At 47.7% G+C, this 20,529-nt stretch overlaps 1 protein-coding gene across 2 annotated transcripts; it reads left to right on the plus strand.

Annotated features, from left to right (window-relative positions):
* Positions 1-193: 193 nt before the first annotated feature.
* Positions 194-19,845, plus strand: Zbtb2 (zinc finger and BTB domain containing 2). 2 transcript variants are annotated; one of them, XM_076926765.1, is made up of 3 exons: positions 194-335; positions 12,320-12,504; positions 17,024-19,845. In XM_076926765.1, exons 2-3 carry the CDS (start codon positions 12,332-12,334, stop codon positions 18,393-18,395), a joined length of 1,545 nt encoding a protein of 514 aa, XP_076782880.1. In that variant the 5' UTR covers positions 194-335; positions 12,320-12,331; the 3' UTR covers positions 18,396-19,845. The 2 variants fall into 2 exon arrangements, with proteins under 2 accessions (XP_076782880.1, XP_076782881.1); XM_076926766.1 differs by lacking the exon at positions 194-335 and adding an exon at positions 708-841 and having other exon boundaries at positions 17,024-18,547.
* The last annotated feature ends 684 nt before the right edge of the window (positions 19,846-20,529 follow it).

The raw sequence follows: 20,529 nt of genomic DNA on the forward strand, positions 1-20,529 counted from the left end.
GAGGGGAGCGGCTGGGGGGGGGCGGAGGGGCTCTTGCCGCCACTGCTCTCTCGCCGCCTTTCCCCCCCGGCGGGAGCCGCTCTCAGCCTCTTTGCACTAGTCGCTCCGCTCTCTCGGTCATGTGACCTTAACGTAACCGGACAGGAAAAGCCCCGCCGCCGCCGCCCGCCGCCGCGCCGGAGACACCGACCGCGGCGGCAGCAGCAAGCAGCGAGCAGCGAGCAGCAGCAGCAGCAGCAACGCGGGGCAGAGGCGGCGGCGGCGGGGACAGTTAGGCCAGGCCACCCGGCTCTGCCTTCCCCCCTCACGCCCCGCTGCGGCCGCACCGGCGACAGGTAAGCGCGCACCGCCACCGCGTCCCGGGGCCCACGTGCCGCCCCCGGCCCGGGCTCCGGGAAGCAGCAGGGAGGGGCGGGAGCCGCCGGAGCTCGCAAACGGTTCCGGCAGCGGCCGTGGCAACAAAGGCGACGAATGACTCCCGTCCCGGGGGCTCCGGGCAAAGGCAGGCGGCGGGCCCGAGCGCGCGGGGCGCCGGGGCGGGGAGGCCGGGGCGGGGGCGGCCCGCGGGGCGGGGGGCGGCGACTGCGCCTGGCGCCGGGGCTCTGGCCGCCTGACAAAACCATCCCGGCAGCCAGGCGGCGGCGAGTCGCGGCCGCTCCATCCGGGGCTTCGCGGGAGGGGGAGGGGACGGAAGCCGAGAGGGCGGGCGCAAGGGGAGGGGGCGCTCCGCGTTCCGGTCCTAGTCGCCGGTCCCTGCTGCCCGCCGCGGCCAAGGGCGTCCGGAGTGGGCGGCTGCCGGTGAGCGGTCCCGCGCCGGAGCCCCGCCAGGTGGGCCCATCAGGTGCGTACTCCGCCGTCGCCTCCTGCTGTGGTCGCCTTCGCCGCCTCGGCGGCCAGGCCGCGAGCTGCGGAAGTGGGTTTGGGGGAGGGGAGGGAGCAGGGAGGGGGAGGGGAGGGATCCGGTCGGACCGGAGCAGGCCCGGCCTCTCTGGCGCGTCTCCCAGCTGCAGCGGCTCCTACAGCTGCTGTCGCTACTGCTACGGCTCCGCCTCCTGCTCGCGGGCGGGGGCGCGCACGCGCGCTTCCGGCCTCGGGTCTCGCGCTGTCTGCGGCTCTCGCGCGCGCTGCTCCCCTCCCCCGCGCCCCTCCACCACGCCCCTGGCGCCGGGGGCCGTGGCGCCGGCCGGGACGGTGCGCGCGCGCGCGCGCACGCGCGCGGCGTAGGCGTCGGCGTCGGCATTGTGTTCGGCGCCGCGGGACTCGGGGCGCGCGCGCGCGGGCGCGGGCGCGGAGGGGATGAGCGAGCGAGCGGCGCGACCCGAGCGCGTTGCTCCCCCTCCCCTCGGCCCCTGGAGCGGGACCGGGGCGCCGGTCCTCCCGCTCCGCCCCCTCCCTGGCGGGGCGGGGCCAAAGCCTCCTGGGCGGGTCTTCGCCGCCTAGGGCTGCAGCCCGAGCGGCCGCGCCCTCCTCTGCCTGCCTGGCCGGGCTGGGAGGGAGCGTCTGAGTCGGGGAGTTAGGGCTTTGGGCTGCCGCGGGATTAAGCCCAAGCTGCTGGACCGTTCGTCCGCAGACCAGAATGCATACACAATTAGAAGCTGTGTAGGGTGCGGGCTTTTTTGTTTCTGCTTTTAGCTGGTAGTGAATTATAAACACTCTCCTGCAAGTTAGATCGCGCAGCCGAGCAGGAAGAACGAAAATCTTATGCCTAACAAGCCATTTGCTTCGAGAACTTTCACCCAACTTCTCTCTAACAACTTAAATTATACCTCGGGGAGTCTCCTCTCTCTCTCTCTCTCCCAGTCTGTATTATTCTTTCCCGCCATCGTGATCATACAATACCTTTGGCCCACTTAGAGCCTGGATTCTATTCATTTTCATGGTGTATTGTTTTAGTAAAATATGGCATAAAGGGATGGTCTGAACATGTCTAAATGGACTGTGTGTCCTTCGTGGTTGACACTATCTGAATAGACCCTGACCACCAAACCAAAGCACGTGTACAACTAACATTTTACTCTGAGAGGCATGAAATTAGATCTAATACATTTTGCCAGTGTGTTATGTTAGTCCTAGAAGCAGACAGATCTCTGAGTTCGAGGCCACTTTGGTCTACAGAATGAGTTCCAGGACTAGAAAGCCTGTCAAAACAACAACAACAACACACTATGACGTTTTAATCCTCATTACTATGGATTCTTACAAACAATAAAAATCAAATTAGGGGGTGGGGACTTTCATAGTAACCGCTTTAGTTACTATGAGTTTGCTCAGGATATTTGAGACCTTGATAATTTTTAAGAATGTAAATTTATCCCTAATTCTTTTAAACATAACATTGTTTCTCATTTAGTAAACTTGGGATTACATCTTCGGGTTTTTTTTTTCCTGGCCTGTTGTTGAAAACATATTAAAAAAAAAAAAAAAAGTGGAAGGCGTGACAGAAAGAAGCACTAGTGGATGGAAGAGACCTTTGTCCCCTTAGTCCTGCCTCTTCAAAGAATGTGTCTATAAATGGGTGCACAACTCCCATCCAAAATACTTCAGCAGTTAATGTCAGACATGTCTTAATCACAGAACAAGGTCTGATAGAGTTTTTTATGTTAAATTATATAAACTGTACAATGACTTCCAAATTTTTCATTTCACGAGAACTTGGGGTGGCTTGAATAAGAACAGTCTTGATAGACTCCTCTGTTTGAATGCTTAATCACCAGGGAGTGACACTGTTGAAGAGAATTAGAAGGATTAAGAGGTTGGAGTGAATCTGTCACTGGAGATGGCTCTCCCCAGGCCCAGGCTCTCTGCCTGCAGATGAGGGTGTACTTCTCTGCTCCTCCAGTACCACATCTACCTGCCTTAATGATAATGGCTAAACCTCTGAAACAGGAAGCAAACCCACGATTAAATGCTTTCCTTTCTAAGAGTTGCCTTGGTCAAGGTGTCTCTTCACAGCATCAGAACAGGGACTAAGACAACCCTACAAAACACTTTATCTCTAAAACCTCCTCAGGAGCTGTGCCTTGTCATCCGTGTTTGAAGTACCTACTGGCTTGTGCCCCACCTGTGGAGGTGGGGGTGCTTTCCTGCCTGAGAACTCAGTGCAGTGAAGGAGAAGGCTTGGGATCAGCTTTGGAGTGAGGGACTCTTCCATCTTAGTGTCCCCAGGTCTTTCATCCCTACCCCCAATGCCCTTTCCCTGTAGACTTATGGTGCAGGATGTGGTAGGAAAGAGAAACTGAAGAATTGCTGGCTTGTGGCTAAAGGGCACCTCTCACTCCCCTCTCCTTATAAACACTCGTTGGATTTCTTTGCAGGACACTGAGACCCCATCAGGGGATTTCTGATTATACTAAATGAGATTCTGTATTTTTCAATGGTGAGGTGGTCATAAGGATGTGGAATCTAGCAGGCATGGTGGCACATGCCTGAAATCCCAACACTCCCAAATTGGAGGCTTGAGAGTCAGGATTTCAAGTCTACCATCATCAACACAGAGAATTTGAGGTCTACATGAGACCCCAGAGAAAGGGGGAAGGTGAGGGGGAGAGAGAGAAAAGGGGTATGGGGAACAGGAGAGCAAGTGTCAGTTACAGGACTCTCACTAAGAAACCAGCAGCCCCACCTTTAATCCCAGCACTTGGGAGGCAGAGGTAGGCGGATTTCTGGGATTTTTGAGTTAGAGGCCAGCCTGGTCTACAGAATGAGTTTCAGGACAGCCAGGACTATACGAAGAAACCATGTCTTGAAAAAACAAAAAAAAAAGAAGAGGAAGAGGAAGAAGAGGAAGAAGAAGAAGAAAAGGAGAGAGAGAGAGAGAGAGAGAGAGAGAGAGAGAGAGAGAGAGAGAGAAAAAAAAAAAAAAAAACTCAAGGCAGACATGGTGTCATGTATCTATAACCCCAGCACTAGAAAGACTGGAATGAGAAGGAAGATTGGTGTGTTGCAAGTTCAAGGCCAGCCTGGGATAACTAGCAAGACCTCTCCCAGAAATAACAGAAAAGACATTTACTGTACAAAGTTAGGAATTTGTGAAATACTTTATTATATCTGGCTAAGTACTTACAAACTTTTTGTTTTTACAAAACTTTTGGTGGTGCACACATTTAATCACAGCACTCAGGAGCCAGAGGCAGAGGAGTCTCTTGTGAGTTCAAGGTTTACATAATAGCAGTGAGTTCCAGGAAGGCTATGTAGAAAGACCCTGTCTCAAAAAAGCAAAAAGAAAGCAAAAATTTTTTATGTCCTGTTCCTTTAAATTATGTACACATTATAGGCCCTGTACCAGGGAAAGCATAGAATCATCTCAAAATAATGTTAAAATGTGTCAGTTTGCTAGGCTGGTTATTTTGATTTCTCAGTCCCCAAAGTCCTGTGTCTCCCAGGGGTCTGTCAGGTTTCCATATGGTTAAAACAGTTTTCACTAATGATACTGATCTTATTTTTCCAGTGTGTTAGCAATGGGGAACTCTGATAATTAATTGAGCCACTATTTTCCAAATGACCACTGGATAATGGTATATTTAAAGAAACAGAGCATGAGTAAAAGTCCGTGGCTCAGCAGGTAGAGGGCACATGCTGCCAAGTCTGATAAGCCAAGCCCCACCCCTAGAGGGACCCGCACTGCCATCTGACCTCCCAACTCCCTCAGAGACTCGCAGGCAGACAGGCTTTTGCACACACGGGGATTGTGATTTAAAAGCAGAAGGCAAACTATTTAAGGTGATAAAGGGGGAGGGGGAGGAAGGATGAAGCATTAAGGGAGCAAACAGTAGCACATGGTGATGGGTGATGTAGCTGTGAAAATGTCATGGAGCCCGTTAGTCTTTAGAAACTCATTACAGTTAAAGTACAGGAGTCTGAGTTCGACACCACACACCAGCAATTTAACCTGAGCCAGAGCTGGAGGTAGTGTGAAATGGGAGGTTACATTGTCACTTCTGTTGGTGTAATCTTTTGTTGGCTTTGTTTCAGTTGACCGCTGCATAGCTTTTAGAATTGTCACTACTGTCTCACTGCTTGACTTCTCTGAAATGCAGCATTTTCCAGTGGCCCAATAAGCGCTACTCCATTGCTCATGCCTTTCCTTCTGTAATTATTATGGAAAAGTAATTGGTAAAGGAAAAAAAGATGTATTTCCTACCTCTGACCTGAAGTTCTAAAATGTATTGAAATTCAGGTGACCAGCATCACTGGAGTTGAGTTCATGCCCCACTCACTCTCCCACATTAACTTTTATTAGTACTAATTGAGAAGACAGTTTTCATCCTAGAAAGTGGCCTAAACTACTTGACAGAGCCCATCTTATTCGGAATGGTGTTTCCTCAGCTCCTGGTGGACCCGTGCATTTCAGTGTTCATTATTCTTGGTGTAAATGAAATCAAGTGTTTCAGAGGACCCTTTTAGTGCCCTTGAAACTAAGTGTAAGTGGTGTTTAGTGTGTTCTAAGAGCTATTATCTTCCAAAAGGGAGTGTCTATTCCCGAGAGCTGTTCCTCAGTTTCTACACTGAATGAAGGAGGGACTTGGCAAACAGACCAGGATTACACACTCTGCTCATGTGTTCTCCAAAGACCTTGTGGCCTGGGGACTCTGAGAGCGCTTGACTTCAGTGTGTCCAAGTAGGAGAGAGGGTGAAGATAAGACCTAAACAATTAAATATTAAATATTCTAAACAACCATTATAACTCGCTCTGCAAAATGTACTTCTACTTTTGTCATGGTCTCTGGCTTCACTTAAGAAGAAAACACTGTACACATACAAAGTACATGAAGGAGACATTCTATAAATATCTTAGGAAATACTCTCTCCACCAAATGTGATGTGCACACCTGTAATTCCAGCACCCACTGAGGAGGGGGTGGAGACTGTAGATCTCTGAGTTAGAGAGCAACCTGGTCAACACAAAAAATTTGGGACCAGCAAGTGCTCCATAGAGACCCTGTTTTGGAAGGAAGAAAGGAAGGAAGGAAAGGAGGGAGGGAGGGAGAAGGAAATTGACATGTTACTTTTTAATTTTACCATGTCCATGCACCTACATAAATTCATGTGTACCACATGTACGCCATGCCTGCAGAGGCCAGAAAGAGCATTAAATCCCCAGGACCTGTAGTTGAGCCACTTTGAACTGCCATGAGAGCCATGCCCATTCCTCTGCGCCTGCTATTGTGCTCTTAAAGCCGGGAGACAGCTCTGCAGCCCCAGGGGTCTTATCTTAAACCGCTTTTCTTTGTTTGTTTTTAAGTTCTATTTTGTTGTGTTAAGTGGTTGGGGGTTTTGTTTTTTGTTGTGGGGCCTCAAGTTCTATTGGAGAATGACACCTCCTTTACCTCCCTAGTGCTGGAACTACAGGCATGTACTACCTACCTGAGGTTTATATGGGGGTCAAACCCAAAGCTTTGTGCATTCTAGGCAAGAACACTGCCAACTGAGTAGCGTTCTTGCCTACTGAGTGTGAACTCAAGGCTGCTTGAGGATTCTCTATATAGGTCTAAAGTGTGCAGTCTCGTTGCTGGTTTTGTGACTAGCATTGGTAAAAGCATACACACAGAAGGCAACAAGCTTCAGTCCTGACTCACTCTTGGCCCCTTTGAACCACTCCCATACAGCGCCATGTCTCCATGCTGACAAAGAGCCTGTTATTTAAGGGTCCCAGCTCTTGAGTCAAGTAGTCCGGCTTCTCTGAAGACCCTCAGACATCAATCACCAGACTTCTAGCCCCAGACCAGGCTGGCCAGAGGTCTAGATCCTGTCCTACTCATCCTAGAGAACCCTTGCAAATATAACATGTTCTTTCTTTCCAAACTAAGATTTTGGCCTTATCTCCCACCTAAGATCTACCCAGCTATTCCAGTAAAAAGCCTTGGAGCACTCTGACTTCTCCACCCTCCTCCCCTAGGCAATGATGCAGACTTGAATCTTCCAGATGTCTTTCTAATCTGTCCCCTCCCTCCCTCCCTCCGTCCCTCCCTCTCTCTCTCTTTCTCTCTTTCTCTCTTTCTGGGTCCCTACCCTCAGTCCCTCTCTTGTCCAGGGCCTGGAAGGACTCCCTTGGTCTTTCCCATTGTGACCCTTTCCCATTGTTGCAAAGATAAGAACTGCAGTCCTTTACTACATCTCAGTTTGCAGCCTTACCCGCTGGCATCTTGCCTCTCTGCCCATCAGTCTGCTGGGCTCTTAGTAAACTCTAAGCATTGGCCGAAACTTAATGTGTAGGGAAATATCACCTGACATTTTTAAATTGAGAAAAGCTTCCAAACTATAGTACACATATATTTTTAAAACTATACTTTTCTCCTAATTCACCAGGTTAGGTCAGAGCTGAAGGTATCATGGCTGGAGCTGAACGCTCTTCCTTTTCTGAACACCTAGTTAGTAGTTTTAGTTTTAGCAAATGGTAACCACTATGCTAGACAACCTCCTAGGCACCTAGCAGTGGTAGACTCCGCTCTCAGCAAGCATCAGGAGGGCTCAGAACCAGCAGAACTTGAGACAGGGCCTGTTGTGTGAGCACACGAGTGTGAATGCACACTAGTGTGAATTGAGTACTTTTGTCAGTGGACAGCTTCTCTGAAAGCAGCGTGAGCAAAGGCCTTAAGCTCTATGTCCACCAGCCGTTCTCACCTTGGTGACTAGAAATGAGGTAGCCTCGTGTGGAGCTTGTAGAGTAAGGGCCATGGAGGGGCCCTGTGTTCCCTCAAGAGCCCATAATGACCCCAGCACCAAAGACCTCGGGAAAGACTCTTTCTCTCCTCAGCAACTCATCCAGAACTTTCTGAATGAACATCTTGTCTCACTGAGAAGCGTCCTTAGGTAAAACCAGATCGTTTCTGATTAATTCTTGATTACAAACGTTCCTGACTCAGCATCTCAAATGTGGGGTAACAGGTGTATGAGACACAATTTTTGATAATGCTTGGATTTTAGAATAAGCTAGACACTTTGTAAAGATCACCAAGCTGACAGTCTTATATCTTGTGTGACTGGTGAGAAAATAACAGCTTCAAGAGTTGTGTGGGTGCCGGGCGGTGGTGGCGCACGCCTTTAATCCCAGCACTTGGGAGGCAGAGGCAGGCGGATTTCTGAGTTCGAGGCCAGCCTGGTCTACAGAGTGAGCTCCAGGACAGCCAGGGCTACACAGAGAAACCCTGTCTTGAAAAACCAAAAAAAAAGAGTTGTGTGGGCTACATAAGAACCTGTTTTTGAGAAATAAATCAAACTTAAAAATTAGGTAGATATTTAATGTCATGAAAGTATACTATTTGTTATGCTTTTCATTGCCAGGCATGGTGGTGCACACCTACAATCCAAGCGCTTAAGAAATGGGGACTGGAGAATCCAGAACTCTAGGCTAGTCTAGGCTACACTAGACCCTATCTCAAAAAAGAAAGAAAAGAAGAAAAAAAGAAAAGAAAAGAAAAGAAAAGAAAGATTGATTTAGTGTATAGTTCTCAACCTTCCTAATGCTGTGCGTGACCTAAGGGGCACAAGGTGGCTCAGTGGGCAAAGATATTTGCTACCAAGCCAGGCGGCCTGAGTTGAATTCCCAAACCCCACATGGAGAGAACTTACTCTCCAAAGCTGTTCACTGCACACAGTGCTGCGTCGTGCACTGGCATGCACACACACGCACACACACACACACACACACACACACACACATACAAACTAAATAAAATCAGAAGAAAATAGAAGGCATGGGGACTCATACCTTTAAACTCAACTCTTGAGAAGCAGAGGCATGCAGCAGGAAAGCTCTGTCAGTTCAAGGCCAACTTGGTCTATTTTTTTACAGGAATAAAATGGTCAAAGTTTTATGAAGATACAATAGAGTAAATAGAAATAGAGAGTTAATGTATGCATCATGTCTTTAAATATCATCCATAGCACAGGAATAAAAATATTAGCAAATATTAGGAAGGATTCCTCAAAAAGTAATACTGTAGATCTGGGGTGGTGTGGCTCAGTCGTAGCGTACTCACCTGCTAGCATGTGCCAAGTCCCAGGTGTCTCCACGGAACTACAAGAGGGAGAGAGAGAGAGAATATGAGTGTGCTAATATATGTGCAGGGGACAAATGCAAATTGTATGTCCATGTTATTTTACTATTATATACTATTTCAATCTTTTATAACAAGTATACATACTTAAAATTATTTTTTAAAAATAGTATCTATTAATTTAAACCAAATAGCAGCGGCAGTGCTTAAGAAACGAAGGCAAGAGGAGCACAGTTTCAAGGCCAACTTGAGCCATACATTAAGAGTTTTTCTCAAAAAACCAAGGAACCTGGTTGATCCTACTTCTTAAGCGGTCTGGTTTGTGGTCTTAGCAAGCTGCCTAACTTGTCTTGCCATTTCCTTGACTTAAGGTGTGAATACCTCAAATGCCTCATTAGTGTGACATAATGGTAGTGTATGGGGGGTGCTAATAATACAACAACTGCTATCACAAACAGGGGGAAACGGCTGCTCCAACCTTTGGGCCTAAAGGAGGAGCAGCAGCTTTGATGGTTTTCTGAGTCCGTCAGTATTTTGACTTTATAATTGTCAGTACTGTGAGGACCACTTCACCCAAATGCATAGTGAAAGAGAAATGGCAGAAGTCTACTTAGGGCCATTTCAGAACTCATAGGAAACCCTGTCATAATCCTAGGGTAAGCTTATGGTTTTGTTTTTCTGTTTTGTTTTGTCTTAAATGAAACTTAAGTTAGCCACTCAAGCAGCAGGGTGTTTTGGTTTTGTTTCATTTTTACAATCTTGCATTCTAGAGTGTACTGACAATCTAGAAATATAGTAACCTGTTACTTAGATGCTGAGGCAATATGGCAGGAAACACTAAGTCATGTTTCCCGATTAAACCACATGTTTCTGTAAAGGCCGACGCTGCAGTTTATAGCATGGATTAGCCACACATCTGAGCTGAGGTGCTTTTTTAGGCTTTTTTAGGCCTTACCTTTGCTATACAAAGCACTCCTGCAAGTCCTGGCGTGCAGCACTTCAGATCTGCCACACAGCTGATGCTAATGTCACACTTTTTGGCTGCTGTGGTGAGAAACACTCTGCTGTTGCTGGTTGTTCATGTCCTTCACTTTCAGTCAGGAGACACTCTATGGACCAGGCGGTACCGTATGCCCGCTAAAATACTGACATTGACACGTGGCATCTGTGGGGCATCTCTGTCACCACAGGTACCCTTGTTCCCTTTGTAGCAGTACCCACCTGCTTCCCCTCACAACTGCAAGTCTGTTCTCCATTTTATTCTCTAAATTCCATGGCTGTCCTATCAAAGAGTGAGTTTTGTGCTCTGCCCTTTTTCAGTGACATAATTCACACTTCTAGCTTTTGTTTGCAATAGTTGGTTTGGTTTGGTTTGGTTCGGCTCTGGAAACAGAGTCTCAGCATAGTGCAGGTTGGCCTCACACTCACTCCAGTCTGCAGCCTTCTGAATGCTGGGATCAGTGTGTTGGGCACCAAGGCCAGCTGTGGTTCATCTCTTCCAGTGACTAAGTGGTTCGTTCCACAGCCTAACTAACTGGCAACTGAAGGACAGCTGGGTGGTTTCTGGGAAAATCATGACAGACATCAATGTACAGTTGTGTGTAAAAGTGCATTTTTGTTTCTTGGAGTAAACATATCAGAGTAGCCATTGAGCCGTATATAGTCCCCAGACCATCTGTGCCATCTCACGCTCCCAGCAGCAGTAGGAGCCAGTTCTTCTGTGCCCTCCACAGCATGTGATGGGAGATGTGACCATGCTTCCTAGTTTGTTTTGTATATTGAGTTTCCGGGTTTTTCTTTACTTTCCTCTGAGGAGTTGCAAAGTTCCAGATGTTTTCTCCTAGTCATGAACTACCTGTCCATCCTTAGCAGAACACCTCTCAGAGCCAAGTCTGACTTACCACTTCCTCCTTCTGTAGAGCCCCAAGATTTTTTTTTCTAAAGTCCTTTCATTGTGTGCCTAATGCACAAGGCCATGAGTCATTTTTAGTGTGTTTGTGTGAAAGTGTGAGACTCACTCAAGAGTCTTTCTTTCTTGCCTTCGGAGGTTCAGGTGGCCCGGCACTGTCTGTGGGAGTCATGCTGCTGCCCTTGTCAGACATTCATCCTGCATCCTTCTGTGGGCCAGCCCCATCTCCAGGTTCTGTTGAAGTAACAGTGCATCTCTTCCTGGAGTTCTGTGCTACTGCCACATCTTGGGTCGAGTGGCGGGGCTGCTCTCCCCACCTGTTGGTTCTTATCTGAAGACACTGTTCTTCCTTTGTTGCCTTTCTACTTGTTTTCTAACAAGCTTGTCTGTCTACAGAGAGAAATCTTATGGGAGGAAGACTTGAGATTTAGTACTTGTATTTTTCCACATAGACCTGGTACACATCTTGGTATTGCTTTCATGTGTATTCCGTTATTTGGATTGTGGAGGTAGTGTTTCTCGTTTTCATGTTCAATGCTAGTGTATGAAATTACAATTAGGGCTTGGGAGTTTTGTTTTTTGATGCATTTTACACCTTATCAGATTCATTTATTAGTTATGGAGGCTTCCGTATAAATTCCTTGGGTTCTGTACATTACAGGTTTGCTTCTTCTCTTTCTGGCTGCAGGCTTTTTTTTTTTTTTTTTTCTATCTTGTTTTCTACCTGACACTCTGGGTGCTGCTGGAGGGAACCACACACTTCTTTCTTAGCCTTGCTGGGACTCTTGGGGAAAGGGATGCTGATCCCTGCAATGGGCTTTCCTGGTGTGCTGATGGAAAAAGAGCCATCTAGGTTCCAGCCACTTCTCACAGTAAACAGATGGGTCACCTGGACTTCGGTAGGGTGACTGAATAATGTAAAGCCAGAATCTGAAGTAGGTGCATTCAAATTTAAATTCGGACTCCTTTGCCTTTCCAGAAGCCCTGGGGCAGCTTACTTACAAGTCTCAAAATCCATTTCCTTCTCCACAAAAAAGAGAGGCCAGCTCCAACGGGTATGCAAGTCTTTGTGGGTGGAGAAGGAGTCTCGGAGAAAGACTGGGCAGATTCTCTGAATCCTTAGTGTTTGCACTGGGGATCCTGAAAGGACTGGCACTTGGAGGTACGCCCTGGGTTGATTTCCAGTTTCAGCAGGTTACTCCTCCTGAGTTGCCCAGATGACATCATTTGGAAATAGATCCTAGCAGGTCCTGCTCCAGGGACTGTTGAGTAAATGAAATGAATCAGTGTATGTTCCATGTTTAACATGTTAGTTAGCCTTGGTGACATATTAGTTGTGAACATTACTGTAACGTTAGGACACATTCTTATTTGTGGAACACCTTTCTTAAAAATAAAATTGTTTACTTTGCAGATTTTTTAAAAAATGGATTTGACCAACCATGGACTTATTCTACTGCAGCAGTTAAACGCTCAGCGAGAGTTTGGTTTCCTGTGTGACTGCACGGTTGCAATCGGCGATGTGTACTTCAAGGCACACAAATCAGTTCTCGCTTCATTCTCCAATTACTTTAAGATGTTGTTTGTCCATCAGACCAGGTAACTAAAGTGGTTGATAATAATCTAAGGGCTGTAGACCTCCTAACGATGGGCCCCCCTTTCCACTCTCTGCCTTCATTCAGACCATGAGTCTCTCTGCCTCTCCTAGGATCTAGGCACCCACCCCATTCCCTTGTTACCCCACGGTCCCCTGCCTTTCTTGGTTACTAATATTTGACTAGCACTTGAGAATCACCTACCTAACCTGGCCCCATGGGTCCCCTTGTCCTCCAAACTGCCTTCCTGCCCGAGTCTCACCCATGATTGGCCATGACAGCCGGGAGCCCTCAGTGGGCCCTGTCAATAAGCCCTGCTGCTCCTCCAGGCCCCGGCCCACTCCCTTTGGATACTTAGTTTCAAATGAGGAGCTGGAGGACACAACTCCCCCCCCCCTCCCTCTTTTCTGATGCAAAATTTCTTGGGGAGGGATTCTTTTCATTTCTTCTAAATATTTTAGGGAAAAGAATCTCTGGGTATGTGAGGAAAATAATCTCCCCTCCCTTATCCCTTTCCTCCCATCTCTCCATCTTACTCTGCTCTTCACCACCCTCACCCCACCCCCAACAGTCTAATCTGGTGAAGACCGACCTTGACATGGCTGGCCTGGAATATGCCCAGTGTCTAGTCTCCTTGAACCTTCTTTAAAGGGCACCTGCGCCTCTGACGGCTCTGCTCAGACCACACTCTTCCTGTCCACCGCGCTGTGCATTCCTCTCTGCTGCAGGCATGTTCCAAAGGACACCTTTCCACCACAATACTGCCCTCCTGCAGGCCATCTTCCTGTTCTCCTCAGCCCTCACTGTGACCAGATGTCCTTTGTTCTTCACCGGGGCAGAGGCCTGGGGCCTCCTGAGTCCCTGCTCTCCTTGCATACTGTCTGTGGTGGGCAGATCTTCTCCCTTTCCTTGGTTGGCGGAAGCTTGTTAGTTTCAGCTCTGGCCTCCTTCTTTCTAGCTACAGAAGCCCGCCCTGGCTGCCCTCACTATGTTTTTCCCATTGGCATGAATAAAACTGAACTAAAGGCTCTCCCCCAAAAGACTCCTAGCTTGCCCATTTTCATCTTCAAGTAAGCCAGGCTTTAGGTCTATTTCCGATCCTATCTCATCAATCCTAGGCCACAGCTCTTCAGCACGTGTCACGTGTCCCATTGTCCTGGCCTCGCTTGCTCACTCCCGTTTTGTAACCATTCATTGTCCATGTCACTGTCAGATTAGTATCCCTAAAGACTACTTGGGGTGAGGTGAGCCCTGGTCCATAACTTCCCTCAGTGGAGCGCTGCCCACTGCCCACTCCTTGACTTTCCTTATCCTTGCCCTCATCCTAGTCAAGTGGACAGAACCATCAAGGGTGACCGCTGTGCCTCTTCAGGGGCTCTCCATTCTCTATAAATTGCTCTCTCTGCACTCCCCTTCCGCTCACTGGTAGACTCGCCTTCTTCTCTACTAATAGTGGTGAGCAGCGAGGTTTACAGATTACTACAGCCCCACTGAGGGTGGCAGGGGCATCCAATAGCCACCTGGTAAACATCTGGAGGAGCAGGACGCCAGGAGCCGGGCCTTAGCAATGGGTTGTCGTCTTAGAGCACTGGGAATGGTTCCTCTGCACAGCTCATGTGAGATGTATTCCTGTGAACTTAGCGCTTGGGAGGCTGAGGCAGGAAAGTTATCAGGTCCAGACTAGCCAAGACCCTGTCTCAAAACAAATTCATGTATGCTCGCCATCCTTAACGCCATTGTGCTAAAGATGGTGTTTGCAGTAACTAATCTCAACACAGTGAACTAATTCATGTTAAAAATGAAATGTCTTTACTTGGGAAATGTAAAAGACAATGTAATGGGTCTTCAATTGTGCCCTTATTTTAAGTATAGGGCAGTGAACTTCTTAACAAAGGGATGTTCTCACCAGTGGTGGTGGCGCACGCCTTTAATCCCAGCACTTGGGAGGCAGAGGCAGGCGGATTTCTGAGTTCGAGGCCAGGCTGTTCTACAGAGTGAGTTCCAGGACAGCCAGGGCTACTACACAGAGAAACCCTGTCTCGAAAAACAAAAAAACAAAAAAAAACAAAAAAACAAAAAAAAAAAAAAAAAAAAAGCTGTCATGCCACTTTTAATCGCTTCTCGACCTTTTGGCTAAGATCAAGTGTGTAGGGATGTTCTTTATATCTGAGAACACCCACCTTGTAGCCATCTTTGTACACATGTGTGCGCAGAATTCAGCTTCACTGTCACCAACAGAGCAGACAGCAGCTCTTCCTGCCTCCTGGCAGAGGAAGCTTCCTGTCCTCCAGTCACCACTAGGTGTCTCTATCTTTTCTCTGTAGACTAAACCAAAAAAAAAAAAAACCTTGGTAGGTGAGTGTGGCAGCCTGTGCCTTTCTTTAATCTAACACTCCAGAGGCAGTGGCAGGTGGATCACTGTGAGTTCAAGACTGGCCTGCTCTATATATTGAGACTCTGTCTCTAACTTTCATTCTAGAATTCTAGTGGAGGAGAAACTGATGGTGGAATTACTGTTGGGGCTATGCTAACTCCCTTTGCCCTTCTCCCGCCGGGCGGATGTGTGCGCCTCAGAGCTTAGGGACTGCTTGTGTGTATGGTAGAGAAGTGAGAGTTGGGCCCTATCATGTCGAGCGGATAGGAAGAGAGAGCAGTCCAACCAGTGCAGGAAAAGGAGCACAGGATCCCAGCAGCTGAACCAGCACAGAAGAAACTACATATATGTGTGTGCACATGTGCTTGCTGGACTATCCCAGGCTCTCCCAGCTTCCTACCCGTAGTACTCTGCCAGTGATGGCAAGCTCAGGAGCCCAGCACTCACCCCTTAGAGGCCTGGCTGAAGTTTATGTTTGTTGGCTTCCCAGTTCTGTCCTTGCATCATCAGGAACTATACACACTTGTTTAAAATTGTAGAGGCTTAAAAAAAAAATTTGTAGAGGGTTACTGTCAGTACTGACTTCCAGGCAGTCAACAGAATGGGTCCTCCAACCACAGTGAGCAACTGCACAGCCCTGTGGAAAGGGGCTCAGCTGGGTAAGTCGGCAAATGCTGGAAGGAAGCCCTAGCTGTACGCCCCCTCCATCTCCTGGAGAAATACACATCTCTGGGGGCCTAGGTCTCTGAGTTCCTGGGCCTCTGCCTGATGATGCCAGTGGTGCCACACACCTTTAGTTCCAACACTGGGAAGCAGGAAGTGGGTCTCTGTGAGTTCCAGGCCAGCTGGATCTATATAGGAAAACCTTGTCTCAGACAGAGTTGAAAGATAAAAGATTAAATAAAGATATGAACTAACAATCTTTGTCAGTTATTTATTTATTTATTAGATAAAGAAACAGCATTAGCCTTGCATTTCCCATACCCTTCATACTGGTGCTGGATGCTGGGTTTTATGCTTGACTCTGGTATTTTGTAGTTAAGTGTATAGAGTGTTAAGTCTTCATGAAATATATACCTTGATACCCGTCCAGTGATATATATGTTTCTTCAGAAGTCTAGAAGTCAATCTTAAAGTCACGTTAGCCTTTTTTCTTTTTTTCCTTTTTCTCTTCCTTTGTCTTGCACTGTAGCTAGGCTGGCCTTGAAGTTCAGACAATTCTCCTGCCTCATCCCTCTGTGTGCTGAGATTACATATCATGCCTAACTCATCTATTTTTATTTTAGTAAAATAAAATGTTAAATTTAGAAGATGGGTGTATGCTGTTAATATTTTAGCGTGGTGAGAGATAATTGAATTAAATGGTGAACATAATTGCTAAACCTGCCAAAAATACCTTTAATGCCAAGAAGTTATATCATGAAAAGTATTATAAATTCTAAGGACATTCAAGGGAAGTGTTTCTGAAATGCATAGAACGTATACACTTCATGGATGATCCCCTGTGCCTCCTGCACTGCAGAGATGTGTATCTCCTTGGCCTCTGGAGATGTTAGAAGTTCTTTCAGCAGTGATGGTCAGAGGAGGGTCCCTACTTCTTCCTTCACTCTAAGCTCTGAAGGAAGCATCCTTTAGGGGATGCTGATTCTGAAGTGACATCAGTCTAAAAGGTAGACAGCGTCTGAGCCACCATGCTGCAGGTGCTTTCCCGTCAGTTATCATATGATGCTAATCAGATGTAGCCGCTCTGGAGGACCTGGTCCCTGTGGTTTTGGATTAAGCAGGCCCAGCCCTACCACTCACCAGCTCTGCCAAAGGATTAAAGGCAGTTACTAGAAAGGTTGTAAAGCCCACAGCAGGATGCTTGGTGAGGCCCCATGCTGCTTTCCAGTGCTGCCTTGCAACACTGGGAAGGTGGCTGGCAAGGTCTCCTAACTCAGAGAGGTCCTGCTCATGTGCAGTGTCGTGCTACCAAACCCTCCTGTGTCAATTTACAGCTTTAAAGGCTTTCTAATCAGATTAAATTATTTTACTTACTTTACTTGTTCTGCTGAGCTCTGCATTGGGTCTGTGACTAAGCTGTTCTTCTGGCTTTGTTTCCAGTTAAGTTGAGGCTGGTGTTTCCTCATGGTTCTCTACTTTCTTTCAGTGAATGTGTCCGCCTGAAGCCCACTGACATACAGCCTGACATCTTCAGCTATCTGCTCCACCTTATGTATACCGGGAAGATGGCCCCACAGCTCATCGACCCTGTGCGGTTGGAGCAAGGGATCAAATTCCTGCACGCATATCCCCTCATCCAGGAAGCTAGCCTTGCCAGCCAAGGCACCTTTTCCCATCCTGAGCAAGTCTTCCCACTGGCCTCATCCTTGTATGGCATTCAAATTGCAGACCACCAGCTGAGACAAGCCACCAAGATGAATTTAGGGCCTGAGAAACTTGGGCGGGAGCCTAGGCCACAGGCATCCAGGATGAACCAGGAGCCTGTGCCAGAGACCTCACAGCTGTCCCAGCTGACTTCAAACCTGACTCAGGTGAATCGGACAAATATGACTCCCGCCGACCCCCTGCAGACCTCGCTGTCCCCTGAACTTGTCTCCACACCTGTTCCTCCCCCTCCTCCTGGGGAGGAGACCAACCTGGAGGCCTCTTCCTCAGACGAGCAGCCATCATCCCTTACGATAGCCCACGTGAAGCCAAGCATCATGAAGAGGAATGGAAGCTTCCCCAAGTACTATGCCTGCCACCTGTGTGGCCGTCGCTTCATGCAGCGCAGCAGCCTGCGGGAACATCTGCAGATCCACACCGGGGTGCCCTTCACTGCAGGCCCGCCCGGGGAGGGCCGCGGGCCCCTGTCGCTCTGCAGCAATGCGGCCGACCTGGGCAAGGATGCTCTGGAAGTCCCGGAGGCGGGGATGATCAGCGACAGTGAGCTGCAGCACATCTCCGACTCCCCCATCATCGACGGGCAGCAACAGTCGGAGACACCACCGCCCTCAGACATTGCGGACATCGACAACCTGGAGCAGGCAGACCAAGAGAGGGAAGTGAAGAGACGAAAGTACGAGTGCACGATCTGCGGCCGCAAGTTCATCCAGAAAAGCCACTGGCGTGAGCACATGTACATTCACACGGGCAAGCCCTTCAAGTGCAGCACCTGTGACAAGAGCTTCTGCAGGGCCAACCAGGCCGCTCGCCACGTGTGTCTCAACCAGAGCATCGACACCTACACCATGGTGGACAAGCAGACGCTGGAGCTGTGCACGTTCGAGGAAGGCAGCCAGATGGACAATATGCTGGTTCAGGCCAACAAGCCCTACAAGTGCAACCTGTGTGACAAGACGTTCTCCACACCCAATGAGGTGGTCAAACACTCCTGCCAGAACCAGAACTCAGACGTCTTTACCCTGGACGAGGGGCGGTCAGTCCTTCTGGGCAGTGGGGACTCAGAAGTAACTGAACCTGACCACCCCGTGTTAGCGTCCATCAAAAAGGAACAGGAAACTGTGTTACTAGACTGAATGTTACTTGTCTTTTTAAAAACTGTCATTTTTACAAAGAATCTTCTCCCCTATTCGGGACAGTTTCTCCATGGCATGATACAAACGGGCCCCACCTCTTTCCTGTCCCTTCTCCCAGCCCCGTCTCTGTACGGCTTTGTGCATTATAACCTGGACTGTATTTACTTTAATTCAGGGGATATTGGAAGGATAATGGTCAGTAGTACTTATAAAGAAATAGGTTTTCAGAAGTTTTAGATTATTTTTAAAAACACCTACTTGGAATTAATTAAGAGTATATAATAAAACAACTAGAATATAATTTGGTAAGCTAAAATTATGACTGTCCCTGGGTAATAAGTCTTCCTTCTCAAAGAAACAAAGTCAGAAAATACAGCATGCTTCTTAGAGATACAGCTGGGCTCTGCTATGCAAATCCAGAAGGTGTGGGGAAACTTTAAACCCGAGAGAATGTTTTTAATATTTGTCCTCTAAGTGTCTGATTTCAGAATGTATCCTTTGAGATTATGTCCAGTTAAGGAAAATCACTAGTTAAGAGAAGGACTTTAACAAATGCAAAAGAGTAATAATGTGATGGCAATCTTCATTTTTGGATAAAACCTGGAGGGCTATGAATTTGTATTCGAGCAACCGTATATGGATACTTGCTCCAGGCAGGGGAGTTGGTGCGCATGCCTTACCCAGTGGCTGGCCTCTTCCCAAGGTGTTTCGGTTCCTGACACACTTGCTTTAAAATCAGATTTGAAAACGCGATTCTGTAGAATGTCTTTCTAAACAGCAATGTCCTGGGGTGAGTTCGTGTCCCAGCTAGCCAACTGCCTGTAAAATCAGTTGTGCATGCCACAGGGAAAGGACTATAGAAATATGCACCACACAAGGCAAGCTGTGAGCCGAAAGTGTAACTTCAGTGAGGGTTGAAACTTGATGTTGCCTGGCACAGTGGCGCCCATCTGTTATTCCAGCACTAGGAGAGGGCCAGGCGGGTGGGAGCAGGAGGACTGGGAGTTTGAGGCCAGCCTGGGCTACAGAGAGACCTTGTCCAAAATTAAAAAAGAAAAATGCAATGCCCATAGTTCACTGGTGACATCTACTAAAGCATCAAAAATAACAAATCAGGACACAAAATGAATATAATTTCTTTTTGGAGGAAAAAACATAATTGATTTTATTGTAAATCCTCCAGTTTTTGTTAACACCTGAAATTTTCCCCACTGGCCTAACAGCATGAAAAGTTGTCCATTAATCTTCCCTTGGGCCAATAAGAAAATGGTCTCACAGGATGCAACAGGAGCCAGAAGTGAGGACTAAGGGGCAGGGTGAGGGTAGTGCATAGCTATACTGTACGTGTATGTTAGAAACTGAATATCCCATCATCCTCTTATATGTATAGTTGAGTTCTCAGATTTGTAAGTTTTTATACATCCTTTCATTGAATAAACATTTAATTAAATGGGCATGTGATCATTTTTTGCTTCTCTGTCTACCTAAAGAACACAAAAATATGGAATCCCTGCATCAAGAGTCACTCTAGCTGAACGGATACCTGTCAGGTAGATCTTGGGCAGTTTCCTTAGACAGGGCTGTTGTCCACTCGGATAAAGAGAAGGCTTATATGGCACTGGGTCATGAAATTGTAAGTGTCTGGAACTCCAGGTTCCAGAAGACTGTTAGAACAGACTGACAGGAATGTAGATGCTGTCAGAGCAACTGTCTTTACAAAGACACTGGTGCTGCCAAACAATAACACAAGGTACAATATGGACCTAGATTATTAAAAACTAAAAGAGTCCATTTCATCCTTTTTCTATTCAAATGTTTATATAAATACACACTGTGGGAAGTATTGTGAGTTAAAATGCTGTGCTGTGTTGTGCTGTGGAATTTTTACATCTTTTTGTTACCTGTGGATTATTTTTTTATTTTCCTACCCAGTACCTGACTCCTCCATGCTCCTTGCCACATAGGTTATACGAAATTCCTTGGCATCCAACTTTGCGCTACACTCCTGTGAAGATGAAAGACAGATGCTGCCGGGCGGTGGTGGCACACGCCTTTAATCCCAGCACTTGGGAGGCAGAGGCAGGCGGATTTCTGAGTTCGAGGCCAGCCTGGTCTACAGAGTGAGTTCCAGGAC

The sequence above is a fragment of the Arvicanthis niloticus genome, chromosome 28 (genome assembly GCF_011762505.2).
Source record: "Arvicanthis niloticus isolate mArvNil1 chromosome 28, mArvNil1.pat.X, whole genome shotgun sequence".
In the NCBI taxonomy this organism is placed as follows: domain Eukaryota; kingdom Metazoa; phylum Chordata; class Mammalia; order Rodentia; family Muridae; genus Arvicanthis; species Arvicanthis niloticus.

Excerpts from the sequence above, each read along its gene's own strand:
- Zbtb2 (XM_076926765.1), top strand. The coding sequence starts at position 12,332 with ATGGATTTGACCAACCATGGACTTATTCTACTGCAGCAGTTAAACGCT. Across the intron at positions 12,505-17,023 it reads TTGTTTGTCCATCAGACCAG|TGAATGTGTCCGCCTGAAGC; the intron begins GTAACTAAAGTG and ends ACTTTCTTTCAG.